General features: G+C 32.5%; 2 protein-coding genes across 3 annotated transcripts; one reads left to right on the plus strand and one right to left on the minus strand.

The window, feature by feature from the left end:
• Nucleotides 1-13,801: 13,801 nt before the first annotated feature.
• On the plus strand, nucleotides 13,802-17,518 carry LOC108486741 (uncharacterized). Of its 2 annotated transcripts, none has more exons than XM_053029593.1 (7): nucleotides 13,802-13,946; nucleotides 14,173-14,279; nucleotides 14,507-15,308; nucleotides 16,324-16,381; nucleotides 16,498-16,581; nucleotides 16,658-16,799; nucleotides 16,982-17,518. In XM_053029593.1, exons 3-7 carry the CDS (start codon nucleotides 14,834-14,836, stop codon nucleotides 17,345-17,347), a joined length of 1,125 nt encoding a protein of 374 aa, XP_052885553.1. In that variant the 5' UTR covers nucleotides 13,802-13,946; nucleotides 14,173-14,279; nucleotides 14,507-14,833; the 3' UTR covers nucleotides 17,348-17,518. The 2 variants fall into 2 exon arrangements, with proteins under 2 accessions (XP_052885553.1, XP_017646437.1); XM_017790948.2 differs by lacking the exon at nucleotides 13,802-13,946 and having other exon boundaries at nucleotides 13,956-14,279; nucleotides 16,982-17,116; nucleotides 17,212-17,518.
• A 1,497-nt stretch (nucleotides 17,519-19,015) lies between these two features.
• On the minus strand, nucleotides 19,016-22,585 carry LOC108484189 (probable WRKY transcription factor 32). The gene is made up of 5 exons (XM_017787890.2): nucleotides 22,140-22,585; nucleotides 21,937-21,986; nucleotides 20,428-21,093; nucleotides 20,147-20,298; nucleotides 19,016-19,573 (listed from the first exon to the last, which is right to left on the minus strand). The coding sequence occupies exons 1-5, from the start codon at nucleotides 22,387-22,389 to the stop codon at nucleotides 19,216-19,218; spliced, it is 1,476 nt and encodes a 491-aa protein (XP_017643379.1). The 5' UTR covers nucleotides 22,390-22,585; the 3' UTR covers nucleotides 19,016-19,215.
• Between the last annotated feature and the right edge of the window lie 3,421 nt (nucleotides 22,586-26,006).

The following is a 26,006-nucleotide window of genomic DNA, read 5'->3' on the forward strand; positions in this document are numbered from 1 at the left end:
TAAATTTTCATCCAAATTAAAACCATTTGTATTCAAACATAAAGTCCCTAACCTACGAAGCCCAAAACATGTTTCGGAAGTGGTTCGGGACTAAACTGACAACTCCAAAAATTTTTACAGAACTTAGAAAATTTTTGCTATGAACAGGGGTCATACGCCCGTGTGCCCCGTGTGGGCTGACCATGTGGTCACACACTCCAATGTCCCTAACTCCTGTAACTCTCTGTTTTGCAATGCATAAACAAATTGAGATTACATAGCCAAGTCATACGCCCGTGTGCTAGGCCGTGTGGTTAATTTAATTTTCATAAAAAAGGTGCAGACTTCACATAGTCGGGACACATGCCCGTGCCTGAGGCTGTGTCCCTCACACTGCTGAGACACACGTCCGTGTCTCTGCCCGTGTGCTCAATTCTAAGCATTTTGTTTCTCAAAAATTAAGGTGCAGGGGACACACGGCCGAAACACATGCCCATGGGGCAAGCCGTGTGTGGCACACGGCTTAGACACATGCCCATGTGTCTACCTGTGTGGACAAAATAAAAGCTATTTACCAAGCCATTTGTCACCCTTATTTACTCCTACACATGCCCAAGTTCAAGGCATAATTCATAGCACACTTGAACTACCAATACATCCACAAATAAGGCATATACATGTCATTTCATTATCCACACTCAACATATTTACATCATCATATTTTTCCAAACCAAATCACACCAAACTCACATGCTACAAGTTTCAACATGGCTACCAATAACATGCATAATTTTACTTAGTTTTCTTAGCATACCAATGAGCCATCCTTAACCATTAAACAACAACCTATTAAGTCACATTCAACCATTTATCGAGCATTTACAAACCACATCACACAAGAGATAATTGCACATGTATGTATATATATATAAGCTTACAACCAACTCAACCAAAATGAGCCAAGTTACATGGCTAAATACCACATCAAGCCTTTGACAGTTACAAGCCAATACATTTGACCAAGTTCATAATGACACATATAACAAAATGACCAAGTCCTATACATGTCATATTCTCAAAATATTTAAAATCATCGGTACCCAAAATAGCAGTTCAGTAGTGTGATACAATCTCCGACGATCTCTAATCCGAGCTAGCTTGGCGACACTATAAAACATGGAAAATAAAATGGAGTAAGCTATATAGCTTAGTAAGCTTGTATGAAAGAAATAAGCTAACCTTACCATACATTAACATGTAAGTAATACATCATAAGGAAATGTAATTTACCATATTCTCATGATCATAAATTCATTCCATCGCAACTTACCTTGAGTTCCTCATTTAGAGAATTTAATAAATCATAAGTTAAAGTACATACCTGTACCATATCGTAATAATTTCATACTTACTATCATCGTTGTCATACCCAATGAACCACTCGGAATAATAATATCGGATACACGAGAAACCTTGCACACAAGGTGCCACATATGTAGCTATTGTTGCCTTTATCTCATAACACATATGTGCTCGCTCTCGAGCTATCAACGGGTCTGCTCACACAAGTTGTCAGTCGAGACGTAGCTACACTGTGATGCTCACACAAGCTGTCAAGTAACCGCAACATATGCCGGTATACTTAGCCACCGGTAGGACGTACAGGACCATCACCTGTGATCACATAACATAAAACTCTAGTGACATGTCACTTGTATCCTAATCTATTCCTAAGGTTCGATCGGGATTTCTCGCTTGTCAAAATGTCATTAAATGTGTCTGTAAGATCGATTACACAATTCATGCATAAATTAAAGCATTTAGAATACATCTAAAGTAAAGCCTATTTAACATACAAACTTACCTCTGTTACAAAAACGACCAAATGACCTATTCGTCAAACACTTTGTCTTTCCCCCGATCTACACTCGAACTTCATTTTTCTTGATCTTTAATACTACATTTAACTTATTTAATCATTACATTATTCAATTCAGCCCAAAAACACATTATAGAAAAAATTATATTTTTGCCCCTAACTTTTCAACATTTTACAATTTAGTCCTTAGACTTGTAAAATGAATTTCATCATAACCCTAGCCTAGCTAATTATTATTTATACTCATAATAGCCCAAAATTTTCATTTATTCACACTTTTCTACACATTTTATAGACTTTTACAAATAAGTCCCTATTTAACGTTTTTATCAAAAATCACTTTGCAAACGTTGTTTAACTAACAACGAACATGCATTTTCTACCATCAAACATCAAAATACAAGCATATTTAACATGGGTAAAATTTTAGACTTTAGTTTTCTTTCAAATTCGTCCTTGAAATAGCTAAATCAAGTTACAACTATCTCAAAAATATAAAAACTGTTAAAAAAAACGGGACAAGAACGGACTTACAATAGAGCTTAAAAGCTTGGCCAAACCCTAACTATGTCTCCTCTTTTAATTTTCGGTTATAGGGACTAAATTGAAGAAGATGACATCTTTTATTTAGTTATTTTGGCTTTATTTACCAAATTACCTATTTACCCCTCACTTAAACTTTGAAATTTTACCTACTCCATATCCATTTTTGTCCATTCTAAAGTATAATGGTCTAATTACCATTTAAAGACTTCTAATTTAGAATTTCATAACAATTTACTACCTTTAGCCTATAGAACTCAAATTTTGCACCTATTGCAATTTAGTCCTTCTAGTCAAATTGAGTACTCAATCGATAAAATTTCTTAACGAAAATTTCACACAATTATTCTATCATGCTGTAGACCTTAAGAAATAGTAAAACAAATATTTCTACTTCAAATTTGTGGTCCCGAAACTACTGTTCTGATTTGACCCAAAAACGGGCTGTTACAAAAGTTATATTAAACTTTAGTTAGGAAATTTAAACGTTTAAAACACTAATTAAGCAAAAAGGATTAAATCGTAAAAACAAAAAAGTTAAATCCTATTAGTTAAATAAATTAAATGGTCATGAAAAGGGAAATAGGTGGACCTAAATGGCAATTATGCCATGTCAATGGTTAGCGGACAGTTTGGTGACCAAACCCTTGATATTTTCATGATGCAATTATAATATTAATATATTATTATTAGGTATTAAGTGATAAAAAGGAAGGAAAAAAAATCAGTCGCCAAATTAGGGTTACGGAGCATTGTAGTACAAATCAGGACATTTATCATCAATCTGAAACAAAATATGTAAAATAAATAATAACATTCAATAGCTTATAAAAATCAGGGTAAAAATACACTTACGAGGGACTTAAATCGAGCTTACGGGGCCTTAAAAATAGTTTGGGAACAGTCTGGGACAAATTTGAATCAAAACAGGCAAATATGCAAAAATTTGAAACTTTAGAAACAGGAGTCACACGGTCGTGTGGCCAGGCCGTGTGGAATAGCCTAGGTCGTGTGGTTTCACACATGGCTGTGTGGAACATCCCAGGCCATGTGCACCTTAAAAAGCTTCTAAAACAAGGTAAACTTTCATCCAACCCTTAGGTTCCAAGCCAAATTAAAAACCAACAATTTCCATACTTTAAAAACACATTTAAACAAGCTTAAAACATGCCAAAACAATTAATACTATTCACATTCAAAAGGGCATGCATAAGAATTTAACATCACATATCTATACCATGTTTACAAAACATCCTAAAAAAAGGCAATAAAACACAAATAGACTTGACACCTAATCAAAACAAACCAAGATAATATTTAAGCCCTATTACATGCCATTTATAACCTTAACCAAAGTAACTGAAAGCTACCAAAACGATGATTGGATAGTGTGATTGTGCTCCAACAAAATTCCAACCGATAGAGCTTACCGATGATCTACAAGAAAAGAAAGACACATACATAGGCATATAATGCTTAGTAAGAATGTATAAACTTAAACAAAAACTTACCAAATAGGCTCAATTTATAAAGTTAATACATTATTCCATTAGCATGCTCATATGTATAATTGATTCCTAATTTCAATCACCATTCTTACAAGTTAGTGAACCGGTACATAACATTCAACATATATGTAACATTTATACATCTCACACATTTGCTTAAACTTTAATACTTATTGAACCAAATGGATTTACTTAGGATATACGGGAACTATGTTCACACAAAGTGTACCTATACATGTAAGTATAATTGTATCATGTAATGCTCACATGAGCTGTGGGTCAGGATGTTAGGTTATACGATGCTACTCACACGAGCTGTGGAGAATCCGTAACAAATGCAGGACCTCAGCCATCGACGGGACACCCAAGAGCAGCACCCGAAAATGTATAATCTCTAATGACGTGTCATTTGTATCCTAAGTATTCATAAGGCTCAAACGGAGCATGTTTCCATATCATTCCCTAATCCTCAATGTTTTACACACATTATCTTAAATTACACAAACTTACAATATCACCCAAATATCAAATTAACAATTTATATACAAAGCGCAATATAAATAAATTTTCCATCAAATTACAAGGTTGGTTAGTTTACCATTAAACGAACTTATCTCGTCTACACGATCGCATAAAAAGGTACTGACGACTAATTTAAAACTTTGGCCTTTCCACAATTCAAGTTCGGTTGTTACGTGTCTTGATTTGAATAATAATTTTATTCAATTAAATCATTCAAAGTCATCTTAAAAATAATTAATTTGAACCCATAACCCTTTTGAAGGTGATTTTACAAAATTACCATCAACACTTTAACATTGGTATAATTAAGTCCTTAAACCAAAATTCACAATTTAACCATAATCCATGCAAAAACCAAACTAGCCAATTTTTCTATGTATTCAATTCAACCTAAATTTTCTATCATTTCCTATTATTCATATTGCATTTTACTATCCTCTCAAATAGGTTCTTAAACTTAAAATGATCAAAAATCATCTATTAAAAATACTTATACTTAACCTTCAAACTCAAGGATTTAACAACCAAGTTCACAGGCTTACTTACCATATTCATGGTAAGTCCTTAAACTTCTAACGATTTCACAAAAAAAAACCCCTGGGATAGCTAGACTAAACTAAGACGAACTCAAAAACATGAAAATCAAAAGAAATGGAACTTAAAAACTCATCCAAGCTTAGAAGAGAGTTTGGCCGAACCTTCTTTGCTCTAAAAATGGAGTTTCTCACGTTTAGGAAGATAAACAAAAGAAAAAAAAATGTTTTCCTTCCTTTTATCACTTAATATCTAATATTAATATATTAATATTATAATTTCATCATGAATATATCAAGGGTTTGGTCACCAAACCGTCCACTAACCATTGACATGGCATAATTGCCATTTAAGTCCACCTATATCCCTTTTCATGGTAATATATTTAACTAATAGAATTTAACTTTTGTTACTTTTATGATTTAATCCTTTTTGCTCAATTAGCGTTTTAAACATTTAAATTTCCTAACTAACGTTTAATATGACTTTACTAAATGTTTGTAAATATTAAATTAATAATATTTATTGACTCTCTTGTCAAAAATTGTGGTCCCAAAACTACCATTTTCGACACCATTAAAATCGGGTTGTTACACAATTGAAGTTCTTTCAACAATTATCTGAGTCAAATAGCATAACAAGTACAAGAAGTTGTTGCCACATATTCAGCCTCACAAGTTGAAAGTGTCACAATAGGTTGTTTTTTAGAACTCCAAAAGATACAACAATCTCCTAAGAAAAAAACAAATCCAATTATGTTTCTTCTATCATCAATGTCACCGGTAAAATCACTATCACAAAATCCCAAGAGTTGAAAGTAATAAGAAGATGAGTAGAATAACCCAAATTTAATCATACCTTTTAGGTAACAAAGAATCCTTTTATTAGCCTTCATGTGAGCTGAGGTAGGAGCTTTCATGTAGCAACTCACTACACCAACTGTAAATAAGATGTCAGGCCTTGTACATGTTAAATATCTCAAACTTCCCACAAGACTTTTGAAAATAGTTGGATCTTCTTTTATTCTATCATCAAACTTTGAAAACTTCACTCCACACTCCATTGGAGTTTCAACAGGATTGCAATCAAACATTTTGAATTTCTTCAACACTTGTTTTACATAACCTTCTTGCGAGATGAATATACCATCATCCGTTTGTTTCACTTCTTGGCCCAAATAATAAGACATGAGCCCCACATTAGTCATGTCAAAAACAAGTGACATGTGCTTATTGGTTTGTTCAATTAAATTTAGAGTGTCTCCTATAAAGATCAAATCATCCACATAAAGACAAACTATCAAGAATCTCTACCATCATTTATCTTGACATGGAGTGCATGTTCATGAAGAAACTAAACAAATCCATTGTCGCGAAAATACTTGTTGATATGGCTATACCATGCATGAGGTGCTTGTTTTAACCCATATAATGCCTTTTTCAACCTTATGCATTTATCTTCTTGTCCTAGGACATTGTATCCCATGGGTTGCTCAATGTACACTTCCTCTTCCAAGAAATAGTTAAGAAATGCCGATTTCACATCAAGTTGATGTATTTTTCACTTTATTTGAGCCACTAAGGAAATAAGCAAATGAATTGTTTAGATAACTCCTAAGTGTTATTTTTCTCAATGGATTTTATTTTTTTATCCATGACTAGTCTCCATCTTTCGTCCTTCATGACATCATCGAAATTAAGTGGCTCACTATCTACAAATAAATAAAACAAATCATTAATAGCTTCAGTAGCATCATACAAGTCATATATACTTTTCATTTTTCAAGGTTTTTCAGTCGGGCTTTCTTTCGAAGTTGCTTCATTGATTGAAGTAGGTGAAGATAAAGGAGTCATGTCTTGCACCAGTGCCACTGTGTCTTGTTCTTCCTCAAAATAAGAAAATAAATCATAAGCTTGTTCTTCTTGGGCCTCCCAATTCTGACTTGCTTGTTTATTGAACTCAACATATAGACTTATGATAATCCTCCCATTGCTTGGGTTATACAACTTGTAGCCTTTGGAGTTTGAGTCATAACCAGTGAAAACATATTTTGAACTTTAATCATCGATCTTCAATCTATCTTGGTTGCATACATGCGCATAAGCAATGCTACCCAAACACTGGTAGATGTCTAACACTTGGCTTTCTTCCACTCCATGCTTTTTGAGGTGTTATACCATTCATGTTCTTTGTTGGTGAGTGGTTGGACAAGTAAACTGCACAAGAAACAAATTCGACCCAAAATTCCTTAGGCATATTCTTTGCCTTCAACACACATCTAGCCATGTTAAGAATAGTTCTATTTTTCCTTTCTGCTACACCATTTTGTTGTAGCAATCTAGGTACCGTTAAAGGATGGTGAATTTTATATAGTTTGAAAAATTTATTGAATTCATTGGAAGTGAATTCACCTCCTCTATCAGACCTTAAAGATTTTATCTCATAATCACTCTCTTTTTTTTAACAAAAGCTTTGAAATTTTTAAATGCAACAAAGGCTTTAAATTTTTGCTTCAAGAAGTAAACCCAAGTCTTTCCACTATAATCATTAATAAAAAACAAAAAGCATTTACTTTTACCAAATGATGGCGGATTGATTAGTCCACACATATTGGTATGAACAAGTTGAAGAGGCTCGGTTGCTCTTGATGTTGCTTCTTTCAGAAAGCTTGATCTTGCATGCTTGCCTAGGAAACCCTCCTCACACAATTGATTAGGATGGCTAATTGTTGGAATTCCTTTAACCATCTTCTTTTCTCCGAGAACCTTGAGTGCTCCAAAATTCAAGTGGCCAAATCTCATGCGCCAACACCATGCTTCATCCTTCACGCTAGCCTTCAAACACTTTACTTCAATTTTCTTGAGATTCAATATAAACATTCTATTCTTCGACATGGATACTTTAGCAACCAAGTTGGAATATTGAACTCTTAGCCAAAAGAAACAATCTTTTATGTGAATTTCATAACCCCTTTTAAGTAGTTGCCCCAAACTTAAAATATTGTTTTTTAACTTAGGAACATAATAAACATCGGTAATAAGGCTATGACCACCATCCTTTAGAGAAATTAGAATGGTACATTTCCCTTAGATTTGGACTTTCGAAGAGTCTCCAAATAAAACATTGCCTCTAACCTTCTCATCAAGTTCTACAAAAGCCTCTTTGTATCCGCACATGTGATTGCTTACTCCATTGTCAAGATACCATATGCATGCATCAGTGCTTTCTTCATTCTTGGGTGCTAACAATAAAGTTGGCTCTTCCACATCTTGCTGATCTTTAATGAGATTGACCATCTTTTCATTTTCATTAGAGTCATTTTGGCTTTCCCAAGAAAAATGGCCAAATTTATGGCAATTGTAACATTCAACACTAGACTTGTCATACCTCATTTCATTTGATCTTCGATAATTACCTGTTCCTCTTTCCCTTGTTCTTCCATGATTTCTAGTTGATGGGCTCCCATTATCGTTGTTGCTATTTTCACGATCACTTCTTCCACGTCCTCATTGATCATAACCTCTCATCGTCTTCGTATTCATCCTTGTCCGCATTCGCGTTCGCGTTCGCGTCCGCGTCCGCGTCCGCATCCACAGCCTCTACAACTTTGGTTCTTTTCTTCTCAGAAATCTTTCAAAGATACCTTGTCTTTGAGATTTTGTTCTAAAGACTCATCTTGTCTCCTCTTGAAGTTGTCTTCTTGTGCTTGAAACTCACCCATTACTTGTTCAATAGTCATAAAGTCTAAATCTTTTGACTCAATGACACAAACCACAAAATCAAACTTTGGAACCAAAGAAGGAATGATCTTTTCAATAACTTGAACATCTTCTAAGGTATCTCCATATCTCTTCATTTGATTAACAATATCTAACACCCTTGAATAATAATCCGAAATTGACTCGAATTCCTTCATCCTAAAGTTTCAAACTCATATTATAATACTTGGAGTCAAGCCTTCTTCACTTTGTCAACTTCTTGGAGAGAATTTTACAAAATCTCTCAAGTTTCCTTGTCCTCGCCAAGGTGTCTCTATTTTGTTGCGACAAAGATGCCTCGTCTTGAAGAAAATCATAACCATTTTGTGTGTTCTCCTGCACATCTTGTGAGCCAAGTAGAGCTTTCATAAGGAGGCACAATTTTTATAGTTATCTTTCATAAGATGAGGAAATTGAAATGGAAACATTCCATTGTTGGTCATCGCCTTTTACTATCGAACCAAGCTCTTGATACCACTTTGTTGGATGGAGGTGGAAGAGAAATAACTTTTTAGAAAAGAAATGAACTCACTTCGTATTAAACTTTGTCTTCTTTATACTTTCTCTTTCCATGCTTCACTATATACAACTATTTATATAGTAGTTGTACGTGAGTATTGGATTCAACACATTCAAGTATCCTAGTTAAATACATGCATGACTACTAGATACATCTTCTCTAAATACATTCATTAAACTAGATACATCTACTCTAATACATTCATTAAATATAAATACATGTAAGTAATGAGTAAATATATTCTAGAATGTTACAAATTATATCCAACAGAAATAGTTGATGCCATCATTCCTCCAACAACAAAGAAAGCACATTTAACCCTAATCAACCAACTTGTGATGGATAGTTACATTGGAAGGTAAGCATCATCACCTTATGTTAAATTGAGTGATAAGTACGTTTCAATTTTGAGTTTTGTGAATATATATATATATATATATATATATATATATATATATATATATGAGTTTTAACCCGACTTGATTCCAAATTTAAAAGTTGAAGTCTAATATAATTACCAATCACATTAGAAATCTCAAACAAAAGAAAAGTAGATATTCATGGTTAAAATTATGGTTTCACAGCAAATTTTGATTTGTGATTGATACATGCATAGAAATCATGATGAGTGGTAGGCTACATTTTATGCTTTTTTCCATCTTGAGTAGAGACCAACAACTAAGTAAATCTTTTTTGATTTGAAGTTTTGAAGAAATGAAACCTTTGTCTTTTTTTTTCACTCCACTTTTGATTATATGCAAGAAAGGGTTTTGACATGCTTTTTCTTCTTTTATTTTATTTTATTTTATAAACCTTCTTTCACATATTTTAACTTTGATCCTTTCTTCTGATGTACTAATGATAGGTATATATTTGTCAATGGAATGGCAAAATGAGAGTCCCACCCACCCACTGTAAAAGAAAAATCAATGGCAGCCATTAAAATATAATAAAAGTGATTGGTAAGAAAACTTGATTCCTTCCTTCCCCATGTTTCTCGGTTGATGGCTCCCACTTCAAATCAAAACTTGATCTAATGTATCAATCTGCTTAATAGGTTACTAGGTTTCAAATTCTATAATGCTTGGTTTTCATCTTTATTATATTAGTGGTGCTAGTTTATCTTTTCTTTTCTGAAAAGTGAAATTATGCTATTAATATCTTTAGACTGGTTTGTATATTTTAATTGGGTTATTTTTAATTTTATATTTTTAATTTTTCATTTTGCTATAAATAATGGTTATTAAATTCTACTATTTTGAAATTTTTATCGGCAGACATATTATCTGTAATATGATGTCATCTTCCTCTTTCTATTGAAGATTTACAAAAAAACTATATCATTTTAATTAATGGAGTTATTGATTATTATTCAAGTCATGATTAAAATTTTAAATTTTAAAAATTATAAAAATTAAAAATATCAAATTAGATAATAGAAGTTAGATTCATAACTTACGCATGATAAAGATGAATAGCAAAATTTATTATATCTACTTTAACTACTATTATTTAGTAGGAATTAAAATTGATATTCAACTTACAGATAGTGCATGATCTAAACATATAAATCCCACAAGCTTGAGGAAGTGGATTGTAAAAGTGCCGTGGTGGTTTTTGTATTGGGAATGTGATTCAAAAAATATCAAATTAGTTTTTATACATTAAATTAAAGTGTAAATTAATTTTTCATTAAAATTTTCATCTATAAGTGTTGACTTCACTAACAAAGCAATCAAACAATGATACGCGGTGTGTATCTAATACTAATATAAAAAGACTAATTCAAATAAAATAGAATGAGTATTTTTATAATTTGACATAGAAAAATGGGCGATTCCTATTTGACCTGTTTTTTTAGTTGAAAATACCTTACACCATAAAGGTAAGAAAATAAATAAAAAAAAAAAAACATCTTAAAAAGTTGAAAAATTGAGTAGACAATAGAGAAGATTACTCACCTAAATACCAATTACCTTCAGTTTTTGGTGAGATGAAATGGTATGGTTTAAAGATCACCTTCAATTCAAGCATTACTCAAAACTGGGTACTACTATTTACTCTACATCCTGCAAAAACACCATGAATTTTCCTTTTCAATAGATTAAGCTGCCAACTTTTTTAATAATTTTTTTTCTCTATTTCAATCTTTTTGGTTGATATACATTTTTCTCTCTAAATTTAGATATTATGTTTATTTTTATATTTGTATTTTTTTCTAACCTATTTTGATACATAAATTTAGTAATTAGGTCCATTTTATTTTTAAACTTGAATTTCATCAATATTTGATAACAAGACATTTTAAGATTTTCATGTAATAACATGACCTAATTTTAAAATGTGACATTTTTAAATTTTGATCCTAAATATAGAAATTTTTCTCGAATTTGTACCTAAATTTTTTTGTTCACATTAATTTCTAGAATTTGATAGATTTTTTTTTATTGATTTGCTTGCTAAAAACTCAAGTTTAGTAAGTGTTCGAACTTTTAAAAAGTGTATTTATTGAAAATGTTGGAACTTTATAATCACTGAAAAAGTTTTTAAAGGTAAGTTTGAATGGGTGGTGTGTTTACTTGCTGTTAGTGTAAAGATAACAGTGGCGGTGAAATTAGATACTATAACTATATTGTAGCGTGAGATAAAAAATAAGTTAAACGCACCGCACCGCACCTCACCGTCTATCCAAATCCACCCTTAATTTAAATGTTTTCAATTTGGTAATGATTAATCTCAAATCCAATGTAATTTTAAAATTTTTTGAATATTTTTTAAAAAAGTCAATACCGTAATTGATCCCTCAATTTTGGAATTTTTCTCATATTGATATTTAAATTTTTGTTCATATATTAATATTTTTAAAATTTCTAGAATTTGATTTTTTTTTCCAATTTGTTCATTAAATTTGAATTTCATTAATATATGATGAGATGAAATTATAGGATTGTTTCACATGATCATATAAAAATTTTAAAAATAATTATATTATTTTATTTATTAAAATTTTAAATATTTTCATATGATGATCTCGAGTATTAAGTCATCATTCCTCAATGAAATTCGGCTAAATTAAAAAAAAAAAATTGTCCGATAAAAATGTGGAAAAAGTTTAGTAATGAAATTAAAAAAACATGATTAAATTTTGTTTGATCAAAAAAAAAATATACACACTAAAAACCATGTGTTTATATTTGGTTGAATGAGTCAAAGTGATTCTGACATCACTAACTAAACCCCAAAAATGAAATGTTCCTTTTTCTAATTAGTTGTTTGAGTAGAGACAAGTAAATTGAATGCCCATGGTGAAGGATCACATAGGATACTATAATTCAAGTTACACCTCTGCTCATTGATTTCTATAATTTAATATTCATCTAATTAAATAATATACATAATCCGGCTAAACTTGAAATTTGAAATTTGATATCTAACTCGAGATATAATTGAGTTATTTGAGTTCAATTTAATTTGTTTATCAATTTTTATATTCAAGTTCAACTCAATAATTAAATTTAGTATTAATAATATATATTAAGGGTAATAATATAATTCAATATGTAAAAATATGAAAAACTTGATAAGGCTCGTAAGCCGTTTGAGTCAAGTATTATTAAGTTCAAAATCGACTCGATTGATAATTCGATTGCTCAAACTCGACTTGATAACTACCGAATCGAGTTTGAAATATTTTTTGAATCAAACTCAAATAATTTACAAATATTAATGTTTTGCTTACATCCGTGATATGAAACATTAAAAAAAAAAAAAACTCATTAAATGAGTTATTTGGTGCACCAAATCTTTTTTCTAATCAATAAATATAGAGTTAAACACCTATTGTTTTTAAGGACTCGGTCGATTTCTTCTTGAAGAAGTAGAAAATTTTATTGTTAATCTGGTGTGATTCACAAATTAAGCTATATGTATCGATTTTAATTTTTTTGTTACAAAATTTGAAACATTTTGAGCAATAGCATGATAAAAAATAAATATAAATAAAATTAAATGTAGAATAAAGATAATAAGAATATGATGAATTTATAATAAAAGTTAAATAATATTACTAGATAATAAAACATTGAAGGTGAGAGAACTAATAAGGTAAGAGAATGATTGTGGAATAGAAAATTTTTGAGGAACCTTGTTAGGCGACCCATGACATTATGGTAACTAAAACTTCCATTCCAATGATAAGATAGGATGAACAAATTTCTGCACTTCCGAATACATTTTCTATTAAATGCCTAATTAGAATTTTAAAATCATTTCTTTTCTCTACACATTAAAAAAATCTTAAATAGACTATAACCATAATAATTTATTAAATTAATTCATACCAACTTAAATAAAACCCAAAATTTGTTATAAAAGTAGTTATGTGTTTTTTTAAAATTATATAGCATAAAATAAATTTTAAAATAGTGAATAGTGAAGTTGAGAAATTTAAAATCAATTGGGTTTGAGTTTAATCTTTTAACATTCATGTTAGAATCTAATATATTTGTAGTTATTATTAGACAATAGTATAAAGATGATACAATGTTTATGTTTAAGAAAGATCAAAATTTTAAAACAAAGAAAACATAAACTTTGATGCTTAAACCTCAATTCTTACCATCTGTGATGAAATGGAAGAAGTGAAAGCAAACGTTTTTTTTGACTCCCAAAAACAGTAACCCGGAATAGCAAGTAATAAACAGGTCGCTCTCTATTCTCAAATGCAAAGAAAATACTGTGAATAAAAAGCCAATCTTTTCTTTTCTCTCTCTTCCACGCTTTGGCTGCTTCTCTTTTTTACTTCCGTCTCTGAATTATATAGATAATAGTAATGTAGAGAGAGAAACTTTCAATCTTATAGATCGAACCCTTTTTTTCTTGTTGTCTCTTCTAGCCCCTGATCGAATTTTCTCGGTTACTTTCCCGCAGTTTCTCGGGAAAAGAAAGGAGGAAGAAAAATATGGACTTGTTGCCAGCAAGTGTGTCAGCTAGTGACTGAACAAAAATACTACAAAACCCCTTTTTTTTCCTTTAAGGTAAATAGAAATTAGATACTCTTTTCTCTCTTGTTTTTTTTTTCACAATGCAGAATGGACTCTCTGTTTTTTTTTAATAGGCTAAATTTGTACGCTTTAAATGAATATGTATACATATAACATGATCCCATTTTCCCTGTTCTTTTTGTTTCTTTCTTCTTTAGCTTTAAAGTTCGACCCTTTATCTGATTTTTGGTTTTAACTTTGGTTTGGGTATTGGTTTTTAGGGTTCCCAAGCTGGTTTTTTGGAAGACTTTGAGAGTGAAGGAAATGTGGGTTTTGTGTGGTAATGTGGGATTTTTTTAGGGTTTGAATGTAGCTTAGAATGGTAGAATTGTAAATTTGATTATGTTTTCTGGGGTGAAAAGGGTCAAAAGCTGAGATCTTGTGTACTGTAAGTTCAAGCTTTGTTTGTTTTGAGTAATATGATGATTTTACTGGTTTTCATAGTTTGAGGGTTGGATAGGCAATGTTTGATAACTTAGGATTGCTTTGAGATTCCGGGAACACCGATATCCTGATAATTAGTGTTGGTTTAATCGGTTTCTTGATATATGTTCGGTCCTCCGAGACTGAGGTCCATGAATACGGCCGATTCCGAGGCAAGGCCTGTATTGGGACCAGCGGGGAATAAGACAGGTTCTTTGAGTGCAAGAAAACCAGGTTCAAAGCCTTTGAGGAAGATTGAAAAGTGTTCAGCTGAGGCCACTTTAGCAGAGGAGAAAAATGGCCTTCCATCATCCAAAGTTAATTCCCATTCTGTTAGCGTTGTTCCTTCGGTGCTACGCCGCCATGAACAGTTACTACATTCTAACTTATCATTAAACGCTTCATGTTCGTCTGATGCTTCCACGGATTCATTCCACAGTCGAGCATCTACTGGTAGGTTAATTTGGTCTAATAGTGTAGGAACTAGGAGGAAGCCATTCCCATCAACTCCGAGAAGTGTTGTTTCGGATGGCGGTTTGGATTCACCGCCTGGTGATTCACATAGGAGGAAGAGATGCGCGTGGGTGACCCTAAATACAGGTGCGTTCTTTTTTATTTTTTCAAATATTGATTAGAAATTGTATTAACATTATTTTCTTTTCAAATTTATCTCTTAGGACACGGAATTTTCCCCTGCACTAAGAACACCTTTTGTATTGTTTATGCCTTTCGAGTTATTCAATCGCAAAACTGCAGTATTCGGTTAGGTTCGATTTACAGTCAAAGGCGCAAAAAAAGCTTAGCATCTAGCGCTATGAACCAAATAGGGTTGTATCTCAAATTTTCTACTTAGACAAAATGTAAATGGTGGCTCCTCTTATTACGATCACCGAACTTTACTGTTCTTATCGAAAACCTGATCTTCTAATGCATATAGTTGTTGGTTTCGTACAAAACATTACTATGCATGAGGTTTGCTTGTAAACGGAGGCAATGATACAAGTTACGTGGGTGAGTTTGCTATATCTTGTATGCATTTCCAAAAGATGATTCTTTTGGTTTTCGACTGGCTCATTATAGTGCAACTCGATATTGTACCGACCTTTGACCATTGGAAACCACTTTATCAGCCTGATACCAGAACAGAACTGGTGGAGGCATTCTGAATCTGGAACGTGTTAGATTAATCAGTCCTGAGGTTTTCCTAAGCCATGAAAAAGAAATTAGCCTAACATGCTCAGTAGTGCCATCTAATAACAAATGTTGTAACTCGATACTATTTTGATATATTTTTATGATTTAAATCGAGCAATAGGTTAAAATGTGTTGTATTTTTTCTTTCCAACTTTCATCTGCAATCCATTTACTTGATATTTCTAGATTTTACACACTTGTACATGGTATTGCATTTTAATAGCATGAATGCAAATTGGTTATGCATTTATAGGTTCAAGCATTATATTCTGAATGAAACTGTCAGCTCCACGGCATCACTCACTAACTTTTGATGGAGTTTTTATTCCATTGAATAAGCATGCTTATTTCCATGATGCTTTAATTGCTCGTATTTCTTGTTTCCATTCACCTAGTTTTCTTTTTTCTTTGTTGGCATCAGATCCGAGTTATGTTGCTTTCCATGATGAGGAGTGGGGAGTTCCCGTACATGATGATAAGTATGTGATCTTGAATTTGCTCGCATCTGGTTATCACTGATTAAATGAGTACTTCTCTGAGAAAAAAGCATTTCATTTGATGAGTTCTTGCTCAAAATTGTTTAATCCACATGCAGGAAACTGTTCGAGCTACTCGTACTTGCGGGTGCATTGTCTGAACTTACATGGCCTGCTATCCTAAGCAAAAGACACATATTTAGGTGTTGTTCCGATTGAAGTTTGATCTTGCTTCCATTGAATAAGCAGACTCAATTCTAAAGTACAAATTTATTGCAGGGAAGTTTTTGCCGATTTCGATCCTCTTGCTGTATCAAAATTGAATGAGAAGAAGTTAATAGCTCCTGGAAGTACAGCAAGTTCCTTGTTATCGGAACTAAAGCTGCGTGCTATTGTTGAGAATGCACACCAAATATCTAAGGTAGATTCTAGTTCTTCTTTGCACCATTTTCTAACCTTGGTTGGCATGAAAACAGTGCTCCATAAATCACTTGTATGCGGTACTTGCCCCTTGTTGCTGAAGTAAAAGTACCATAACTGATCTATCTATAGTGGCTATGATTATCATTGCGGCTAACTTTTTGCAGGTTTTGATGATGCCAGGTTATAAACGAGTTCGGGTCATTTGACAAGTATATTTGGGGTTTCGTGAACCACAAACCTATAGTTAGCAGATTCAGATATCCTCGACAGGTTCCGGTTAAAACTCCAAAAGCAGATGTCATAAGCAAAGATTTGGTAAGAAGGGGCTTTCGCAGTGTGGGGCCTACTGTCATCTACTCTTTCATGCAAGTGGCAGGAATAACAAACGACCATCTCACAAGTTGTTTCAGATTCCAGGACTGTATAACAGCAGCAGAAGGAAAAGAAGAAAATGGGATCAAAGATATGCCCGAAGAGAAAAAAAACAATGATAACATGATCGAATCAGAACTATCCATATCCATCGATGAATTGAGTTTCTCCTGAGAACGAGGTTGGATGCCTGTAGATGGTGCTCCAGGTTCGATCATTGGTTTGATCACATTGACTGATTCACTAAGCTGGTTGTGTATAAAATTTCATGAACACTCATGCATCATGAATTTGCTACATTGTAGATCTTAAGTAAATTAAAATTACCTGATGAAGTTGCTAATACTGATGGGGCCTGTCTGTCATGGAAGTTTTACAATATGATGTACAATTTTTCCGGTCCCTGTATAGCTAGAATGGTTAGTAATTACATGTGATGTTTTACAAGCTAGATCCTGGCATGGGGAGCTGCAAGAAACTGGATTTGCCACCGGATCTGTCAACATCGGATTATCAACCATACGGTTAATTAGTGGGACTGGTTGAGTGCGAATCAATTTAAGTGTTAACCCTGTAAGTTGCTGGACAGCTAAAACGTACACTGACAACTTCATTTGCTTTAAAACGATGGCAATAATGGTTAGGGGCAAAATGTTTGTGCCCTAGGACCTTGGGCAAGGGCTCCATCTTACAAGACATGCTTATATTGTACCTAATACTACTAATGATGTTGGGTCCCTTTGTTTCCTTCTCTTATTGAGATAATAATGTCTTGGTGGGTGTCTTGTCTGAAAATGCCTAGAATACTTCCAAGCTGTACCTATTTTATCCTACTAAGCTTTGCACTAGATCTGGATAGTAACCACTAGATTTTTTTCTTACAAATCTCGAGTCATATCAATTAAACCAAAAAGAAAAGAAAAAAAAAGAAAAGGATATACTTGAGGGCTTAAAAAGGGATTTGTAATCTAAATAGTTCTTTACCATGTGAAATGGCAAATATCACAATCTTAGCCCCAGTTAAAACTTAGGAATCCAGGCATGGTCATGAAATGTTAGAAGATTAACATGTAAAATGCTAGGGTTCGATCTTGGGTTGCCAAATAGTGATTAAAAAATTGTTACAGCAGTAGTGCTTAGAAGCATGCACCTCTTTCAATATAAAGTCTAAAAGCAATACTTTGATTTTGTACAGATTAAAAATTATGCTGTATCTTTGAAGCAGCTTTTTTGGGTAAACCAGATTCCTTTAATATCAAAGGAAGACAAAATCTAAAGTTTAGGTCAGGCACCTCCAAAAGAATATAAAACCAGTGACCAAAAAAAAGGCCGACAGAGTTTTTCGGTGTATTATTTTAATGGGTAAAATACACTTTCTTTTTGGTAATTTGAGTGTACCTATGCTTTCTTTTCCAGATTAGTATCCAATTATGGCTTTTGTCCCACGTTTTAATCCATATTTGTAACTCTCTTAAAATTGGAAGATGTGGACCAACATAAGCTGATGTACTTGCCACATGTCTAAACCTAATTGGTCCACATCATTCAATTTTAAAAAGACTAAAATGTATGACAAAGGCCAAATTTGGGTATCGATCTGCAAATGAAAAACATAGGTACCAACTAGAACATTGAAGCCAAACTCAAAGTAGTAAAAAATATATTTACCCTTTTTTCATCAAATCAGATATGCATAGATAAGCTCTTAAATGCTGCAGCCGTACGCCTGTAACCCCAACAAATATGCATACCTTAGCTAAGCTCTTAAATTCCAGCTCATGTGACATAAAAAGGGAAGGGAGTAATTGGAACATAGTTCCAACTAAGGTGACAAGAAGAGGGTTGCCACTCAAATCTATATTTCTTTCGCAACTATAATAACCTTGCTCCTACCAGATTGGGAGGGAATACAACAGAAAAACATTCAACTTCACAGGAAACTAGAGCACTAATAAGGAAAATTACAAATACGAAAAATCAAACCTGTGTTCAGTATTTATAGAGTGATATGCCTGATGTTAGCACAAAAGCTCCATTTAAGTTCAGCATGGCTTGATTTCGAATCCAATACTCAGAAGTGTTCGAGCTGATTCTATTGCCTTCTCACCTCCTAGATCTAGGGCCTCACCAGTTAATTCACCTTCTGTACCTACTGACCACTGGGTTGATGTAACTGGGCTTTGCCCTCCATCGGTTTTTTTATGTTGTAAGTTGTTCATAGAAGCAGGTGCAGCAGCGGCAACAAGAGGAGCAATTGGTTGGCCATGACGCTTCTTTGGTACAGGCATGTCATGGTCATGAACACCTTTATATGTTATAATGATAGCATTTGTATTATCTACAGCTGTCTCAATATGCTTACGTACAGGACACCCAGCAGAAGTGCATCTATAGTAGTTCCTAGTGAACATTCATCAGCCAAAAAAAAAAAAAAAATCAAAACAAAACCAATAGAACGTGTACAGGTTCAAGTAAATTGGCACATAACAACTGAGTTAAACAAAAGAACTTGGAAGGACCAAATTGGTCATGCAGAGAATTAACAGAAGCATCATAAAGGCAGGCTCTTTTACAACAGCCTCATAAGAATATTTTGCATTGGTTCGGAAGAGATATAGAGATGCACATATAATGACAACATTTGTCGAACAAATAAACTTACAAAGCTTTACACACGGTAAAAGGTGTGCTGAGACCAAAAAAGCAAGGACGAAGGACACTGGAACACTCTAGTATAAATTCCAACAAAACTCTACTGTACAAATGAATGGTTTTTCTAGTATTTCAATACAGCAAAGAAATGTTGTAAACCTTGAGATTGGGTCCCATACTACAGACCCATAAAAGAAGCAAGCCACCATAACATAAATTTACAATGATGACAAGCCTGAGCAGCCATATGAATTGACTAATTATTTAAAGGGATAAAATAATGAAAACTTCTAGGGAAAAATATGAGAAGTGAACAGGCACCTAGGATTAGGATTTCCTTTCACCATTTTCTGTCCATATTTTCGCCATCTGTATCCATCACCTGAGATCCCTACATCACCAGCTGCATGCACCACAAATCTAGGTTTCTTCCGAGTTTTCGGGACAGAATCAGAACAAACTGTATTGCCTTTCTTCATACTGATTATCAAAAACAGTGAGAAACAATTAAAACCAGACTCACAGACTGGATGCGCATACATATATGTATATCATGAAGCAAAAGAAAACAAAGGCAATGAGAAGCTTACAGGAATGCTTGCCTTTTTTTTTGTCTCAGGTTCACTCATGAGCTCTTCCTTCACTTGCACATCACCATTCCCATCAGAGCCACTAGAAAACAGTCCTTTTCTTTCAGGATTTACAGTTGTTTCAGGTACAGATTCTTTAGAAGATGTGGATGGGTCAGAATCATTAAATATTCTGATGGGCTGAATATTATGTGAAGCACGTGCAGCAGAAGATACAATCTTACTTTCCCTTGTAAAGTTATTTTTTCGTGGTGGTTCATGACTATGCATGCCTTTATTGACAATCTCTATTACATGGCCAGTGTCATCAGAGCATTCTATCTTTTTGGCCTGACAATCAGAGAAAGTGCATTTATAATAACTTCGAGAACCTTTAGGACTCTTCACTTGCTTCTGACCATATTTCCGCCAATTGTAAACATCAGACACAGGTGTCTTCACAATGGAAACAACAGATACCATTTTAAGATTATAAGATTTTTGCTGCTTTGCTTTTGGCACAGTTGCACCGTTAACTTTCTGATCATAAAGGCTTTGTCCTTGTAGGGTTGGAGTGGGAGCAGATGATATACCTTGTGTAACAGAAGTTAGTGCTTGTTGTGACACAGAAGTTGGAGCTTCAGGACTCAGGACAGCCAAACTAGGGGAAACTTCCTGTTCAGCTGTGTTAACCTTCTCCTAAGAAAGTTAAACCAAGATGAACTCCATTAAAAGAACAATTCAATCACAGAGAAATTGAACTGTACATATGTCCCTTTCTCATTTCGGGCATTTTTTATAAGTTTGTTTTCTCTGAGAGAACCTTAAGTAGTAAGACATGCAGTTCCAAGAAAAAATTTAAAGCAATAAAGACCTTTTACATCATTGCAATTGTTCTGAAGAACTTATTCAACAATCAAACGTGAAGGACAACATAAATAATCACTAAAAAGAGCAAAAGGCAACAACATTTGAAGCTAAAACTGCCAGAGCTTCGATAAGGATAATCCAATGTTAGCAGGGAATCATTCTGCATCCTTTTGCACATTTATTTTCCAATTTTATATTTGCTTTTATCCATCTGGCTTATGTTTCTACATTTAAAGTTAAATTCAATCCTTGAGTTCCCTCGCAATAACCCACAAATTTCCAAGAATTCTTTCATTAAAATGATCGGGAATAAGTTTTATTGGATTCCAAAGATGAGAACTTTTAACAACAAAAAGAACAGACTGCATATGAGGTGGTACCACATCCTATAATTCAACTATAGAGAAGAACCATGGGGTGTACTGACTACTTATGAAAGCTAAGATAATCAAGTCCAAAGTACTTGATTCAGTTCACTATAACTTCAGGTCATGATAGCATAAAGGCGAAACACTCTTAAGGAAACAAAGTCATTAATTTTAATTCCTTGTAAAGAAAAGAAGACCCTAAAACATTGTCAATGAGAACAATAAAACATAATCTCAGACTTTGAAAAAAAAACGAAATGGAAGTCTTAAATATTACGATTTTAACTGCTAAAAGAAAACTAACCTTAAATTCAGCTCCTTCCTTGGATTCCGAAGTAGAATTTACCTGCAACCCTGAGAGATCACCATATACTCCCTCAAAACAGTTACAACATTATCCTTAATAAAAGAGCTTACTTTATGGAAAATTATGGGAAAAGAACAAAATTCTTCCGTAAAAAAAAAAAACACACACACACACACACACACTTAAAAAAGATAAGTTACCCTCGGGAGGATCATCATTGGGTAGGGTATCCAATTGAGAGTGTTTCAATCCAGCATCATCACTCGGAGGCGCGGCGCCAGCACCCTGTGACTCACTGACTCGACTCGCTCCTTCTTCTTCCTCTTCATTCTCCAATCCGTCCTCTTCTTCTTCTTCTTCTTCATCATCATCCTCTTGTCCTTCAGAATCGTCGTTTTGGTGATGGTGATGTCGTTTCGTGGGAAGTGCTTGGCTCTCAGTCTCGGCCATGCCCGATTTTCCCTCGGCGAAAAAAGAGAGTAAAGTAACCAACCAGTTGGCTTTCGTGCTCTTTTTTTAAAAAAAATATATAAAAAACCTGATACTCTCTTTTCATCTAATAATAATAGGTTCAAATATGCCAAAGTCACTGCGTAATCTTTTGAAATTTAAAATTTTAATTTTGAGATATTAAATTGCTTGTGGTTTTTTTTTTTATCCAAAAGTCTTGGTCTCTTCACCTGAACTTTCATTAAAATTAACGGTTTCAAAAGTAAAATAATTTTTTATCCTTAACTTTTATTTTTTTCAAATTGATTCTTATTTTTAAAAATACATAAAAGATTTAATTTTTTTCATATTTTAAATAAAGACATAAAATTTTAAAAATTATATATATATTTCAAAATAAATAAATTATGAGAAAAATAAAACACTTTTAAAATTCAAAATAAAAAATAAAAATGATTTTAAACATTTTTTTAACAAAATCTAAAATTCAATATTATCTAAACAGGTCTAGATCAACCAGCGAGAGATAAAAAATCGATTGATCTGTGAACTGGTACGGATTGATAGAACCAAGTTAAAAATCGGTTGAATTGATTTCGAACTAACCTGACCAATGGGTTCACAGAACAATTGATTTGACTGTTTCGAAGCAAGTAAATTATTAAAAAATAAAAAATGAAAATTTATAAAAATTGGTTTAACTGCCAATTTAATTGATTTTTTAGCTCGGTTCAATTAGTCTATATTGATTTGCAGGTCAACTAAATTTTCACTTCTCACTGGAACGATACCTCAATTGATTCTAGATCCAATCGGTTTAGTCCGCTTTAGATAATATTGAATTTTGACATTTTTTATATATTTAAAATATTTTTACAAAAATATTTTTATTTTTGAATTTTAAAGAGGTTTTTATTTTTATTTTTATATATGTAAAATTTTATGCCATTAAATTGATAATTTCCTAACCCTAACATACAAATTAATCACCAAATTTATCAATAATAAATATTCATCTATAAATGTTAAAAACAATTTGCATAACAATCGCATGCATACATAATATTTTAAAAATAAAGTCAAATTGCTTGCAATGATTTTTTTAAGAATATCGCTTAATATTTCAACCTTGAAAATCAAATATCTCTACACTAACATCCAAAACATACATATAAATATTTTATTTATTTAAATATAAGTTATTTATAAAGATGAAAATGAAGAAAAAACACTTTATAATTTCACCTTATTAATTCGGTGTTCCAAATTGAAATTGATCACATGTATTTTTGTACTTTTTGATGGATTATTTTGGTAGTTTAGGTTTTTCGGGTGGTTTAGAGTTAAAAGAAATAAGGAGCTTAACTTTTTTTTTTGGCCATGCTTCGATATATATTTTAATTTTTACCCATGTTTGTGTTGCTTTGTGGGGGCAGAGAATCTCTACCCAAATAAGAATGGAGCAAGTATTCCAATTTGGGCATAGATTCCGCTCTGAACCCTCCCTTACCACCTTATGCTACAATAAAAAGGATCGATACAAAGACCAAGGCTCAAGAGGACACCTTCTCTGCACCAGTCTATTTATTGTACGAAACATATTATTTTGGTAAAAATTTTTGAACCCATATTATTTTAGTAATAAATTATTTTTCTTATCATTTTAATAATTTTCTTGAAATTATGTTAAATCATCATTTAAAAATTAAAAAATATAAAATTATATTTGTTAAAAATTTCAAGTGATAACGTGACGCATTCTTAAAATGTTACACTATTGCATTTTTTATGGAATTCAAGTTTAATGACTAAAATGGAAAAAAATATCAAGTTCAAGTATCAAAATAGACCAAAAAATTATAGGAATCAATGCGAGCTTAGTAGCTAAGTTCAAGAGCTAAAAGTTACATATTAACCTTATCAATCTTAAGGGTAAACTACAAAAATAATCATTTACGTATAGTTTAAATTACGTTTTGGTGATTGAATTTTAAATTGCTACTAAATGGTCATTAATGTTATCGTTTTATTGTAACACTAAAAAATTTTTGAAAAACCAAAATTCAAATAAATGCTTGGAATTTCTAAATCGAGCCATTTTGAAAAGTTAAACCAAGAGATTTTCAGGAATGGGCAATATGTCAAATTAACAATTCATTAATTAGCTAGTTATGAGTATTAAGTTGTATTAATTAGTTGGTATTTAAGAGTTAGGATTTTGGCCTATGAATTAATTTGTAAAAGAGATAAAATTAAAGAGGTCAATGTCTAAAAGTGTATAAATAAGATTAGAAATAGGAAAGGTCCTTATGTGGTAGTTAAACCAATGGTATAAGAGTATAATTTCCAGTTGGGATATGTAAAGGGAACAATTATTTTCACAAAAACCACTTTCATCTTCTACACAAATCTTTCTTCATTTTTTCTCAAATCTTCTCTTGCATTTTCTTCACCCAAATCTTGATTTCAAACCACTCATTTTAAATTGGTAAGTTAATTTCTATTAATCTCTTTATTAAAATCAAGTTTGTTTAAAATAAAATTTAACATTTCCTCTTCATTTTCCTAAAAATCACCCAAAACTTACTACTTAAACTAAGCTAACAAGTCATTGCAGAAAGCAATCTTTCTATCTCAGATTTGCTAGACGACTTTAATCTCATCTCAAAATTTGGTGATGACTCGACTATGAGAGTCAATGGAAGCACTAAGGTGATCAACCATTTTTTGATTAAATCCAATTGGGTTTTGTGCAAGGTCAATTAGAGTGGTTGCTAATAGAGTAACTAGTGCGATTTCAGTTTCATGATCAACTCCTTCAACTGAATCAATATGGGTAACAATGGCATCAGGGGCTCTAACCCCCACTAAGGTGGAAATTTTTACCTTTAGTACCTTTATAGTTTATAAAATTTTAAATTAGTATATGGTAAAATTGCACTTTGGCCCCCTCAAAAATGAGAAGATTTTGATTTAATCTTTTAAAAATTATAAAGATACATGCTAGTAAAATGATGAAATTGTATTTTTTATATCATAAAAATATACTACTTAATTCATGTAACATTCCGCCTCTTGAAGCCTTAGTATTCGAATACTGTTGATAGAAGTAAGGCATATAAAGTGACTTCTGAGTAGTAAGGTGTTCAATTCAACTAAGTTTAAGTATTCTTTGAGTGCGCCTTTGGACAAAGTCTGCATTAGGCGAGCTGGGTGGTTTGGTAGACTCTTCTAAAGAGTATATGCCACCTTAGCTGTTAGAAGAAATGTTAAGTCCTTAGTGTTAACACTTTAACTTGAAAAAACCATATGCTTTATTATTTTTTCATTATCCTGGTTAAACAATTTGGTTAGACAAACGAGAATTTGGTTAATATAGAACTAAGTTTCTGTAACTTGTCAGACCCGTATTTATGAAGAGAGAAATGTTCTTAGTCATAATCGATAAGAGGTTTGGAGGGAAATCAGATTTATCCACTAAGTTTTTCCTTCCATGTATGTTTGTACAAAGTAAGCTTTGGCTTTATCAGTAAGTTTTATGTTTTCTTTGGCAACCATATTTTCTTCCCAAACTTTCTCTGAAATTCTCTTGGAAAATCCTAGACCTAAGACTTATA

This window comes from Gossypium arboreum, chromosome 6 (assembly GCF_025698485.1).
Source record: "Gossypium arboreum isolate Shixiya-1 chromosome 6, ASM2569848v2, whole genome shotgun sequence".
NCBI classification, from domain to species: domain Eukaryota; kingdom Viridiplantae; phylum Streptophyta; class Magnoliopsida; order Malvales; family Malvaceae; genus Gossypium; species Gossypium arboreum.

Bases quoted from the DNA above. Each gene is read 5' to 3' on its own strand.
- LOC108486741 (XM_053029593.1), top strand. From the start codon at position 14,834: ATGTTCGGTCCTCCGAGACTGAGGTCCATGAATACGGCCGATTCCGAG. The intron at 15,309-16,323 runs GTGCGTTCTTTT...TGTTGGCATCAG, and splicing joins GTGGGTGACCCTAAATACAG to ATCCGAGTTATGTTGCTTTC. The intron at 16,800-16,981 runs GTAGATTCTAGT...TGATGATGCCAG, and splicing joins ATGCACACCAAATATCTAAG to GTTATAAACGAGTTCGGGTC.
- LOC108484189 (XM_017787890.2), bottom strand. From the start codon at position 22,389: ATGGCCGAGACTGAGAGCCAAGCACTTCCCACGAAACGACATCACCAT. The intron at 20,299-20,427 runs GCAAGCATTCCT...ATCAGTATGAAG, and splicing joins AACCTGAGACAAAAAAAAAG to AAAGGCAATACAGTTTGTTC. The intron at 19,574-20,146 runs GTGCCTGTTCAC...AATGTTCACTAG, and splicing joins AAAGGAAATCCTAATCCTAG to GAACTACTATAGATGCACTT.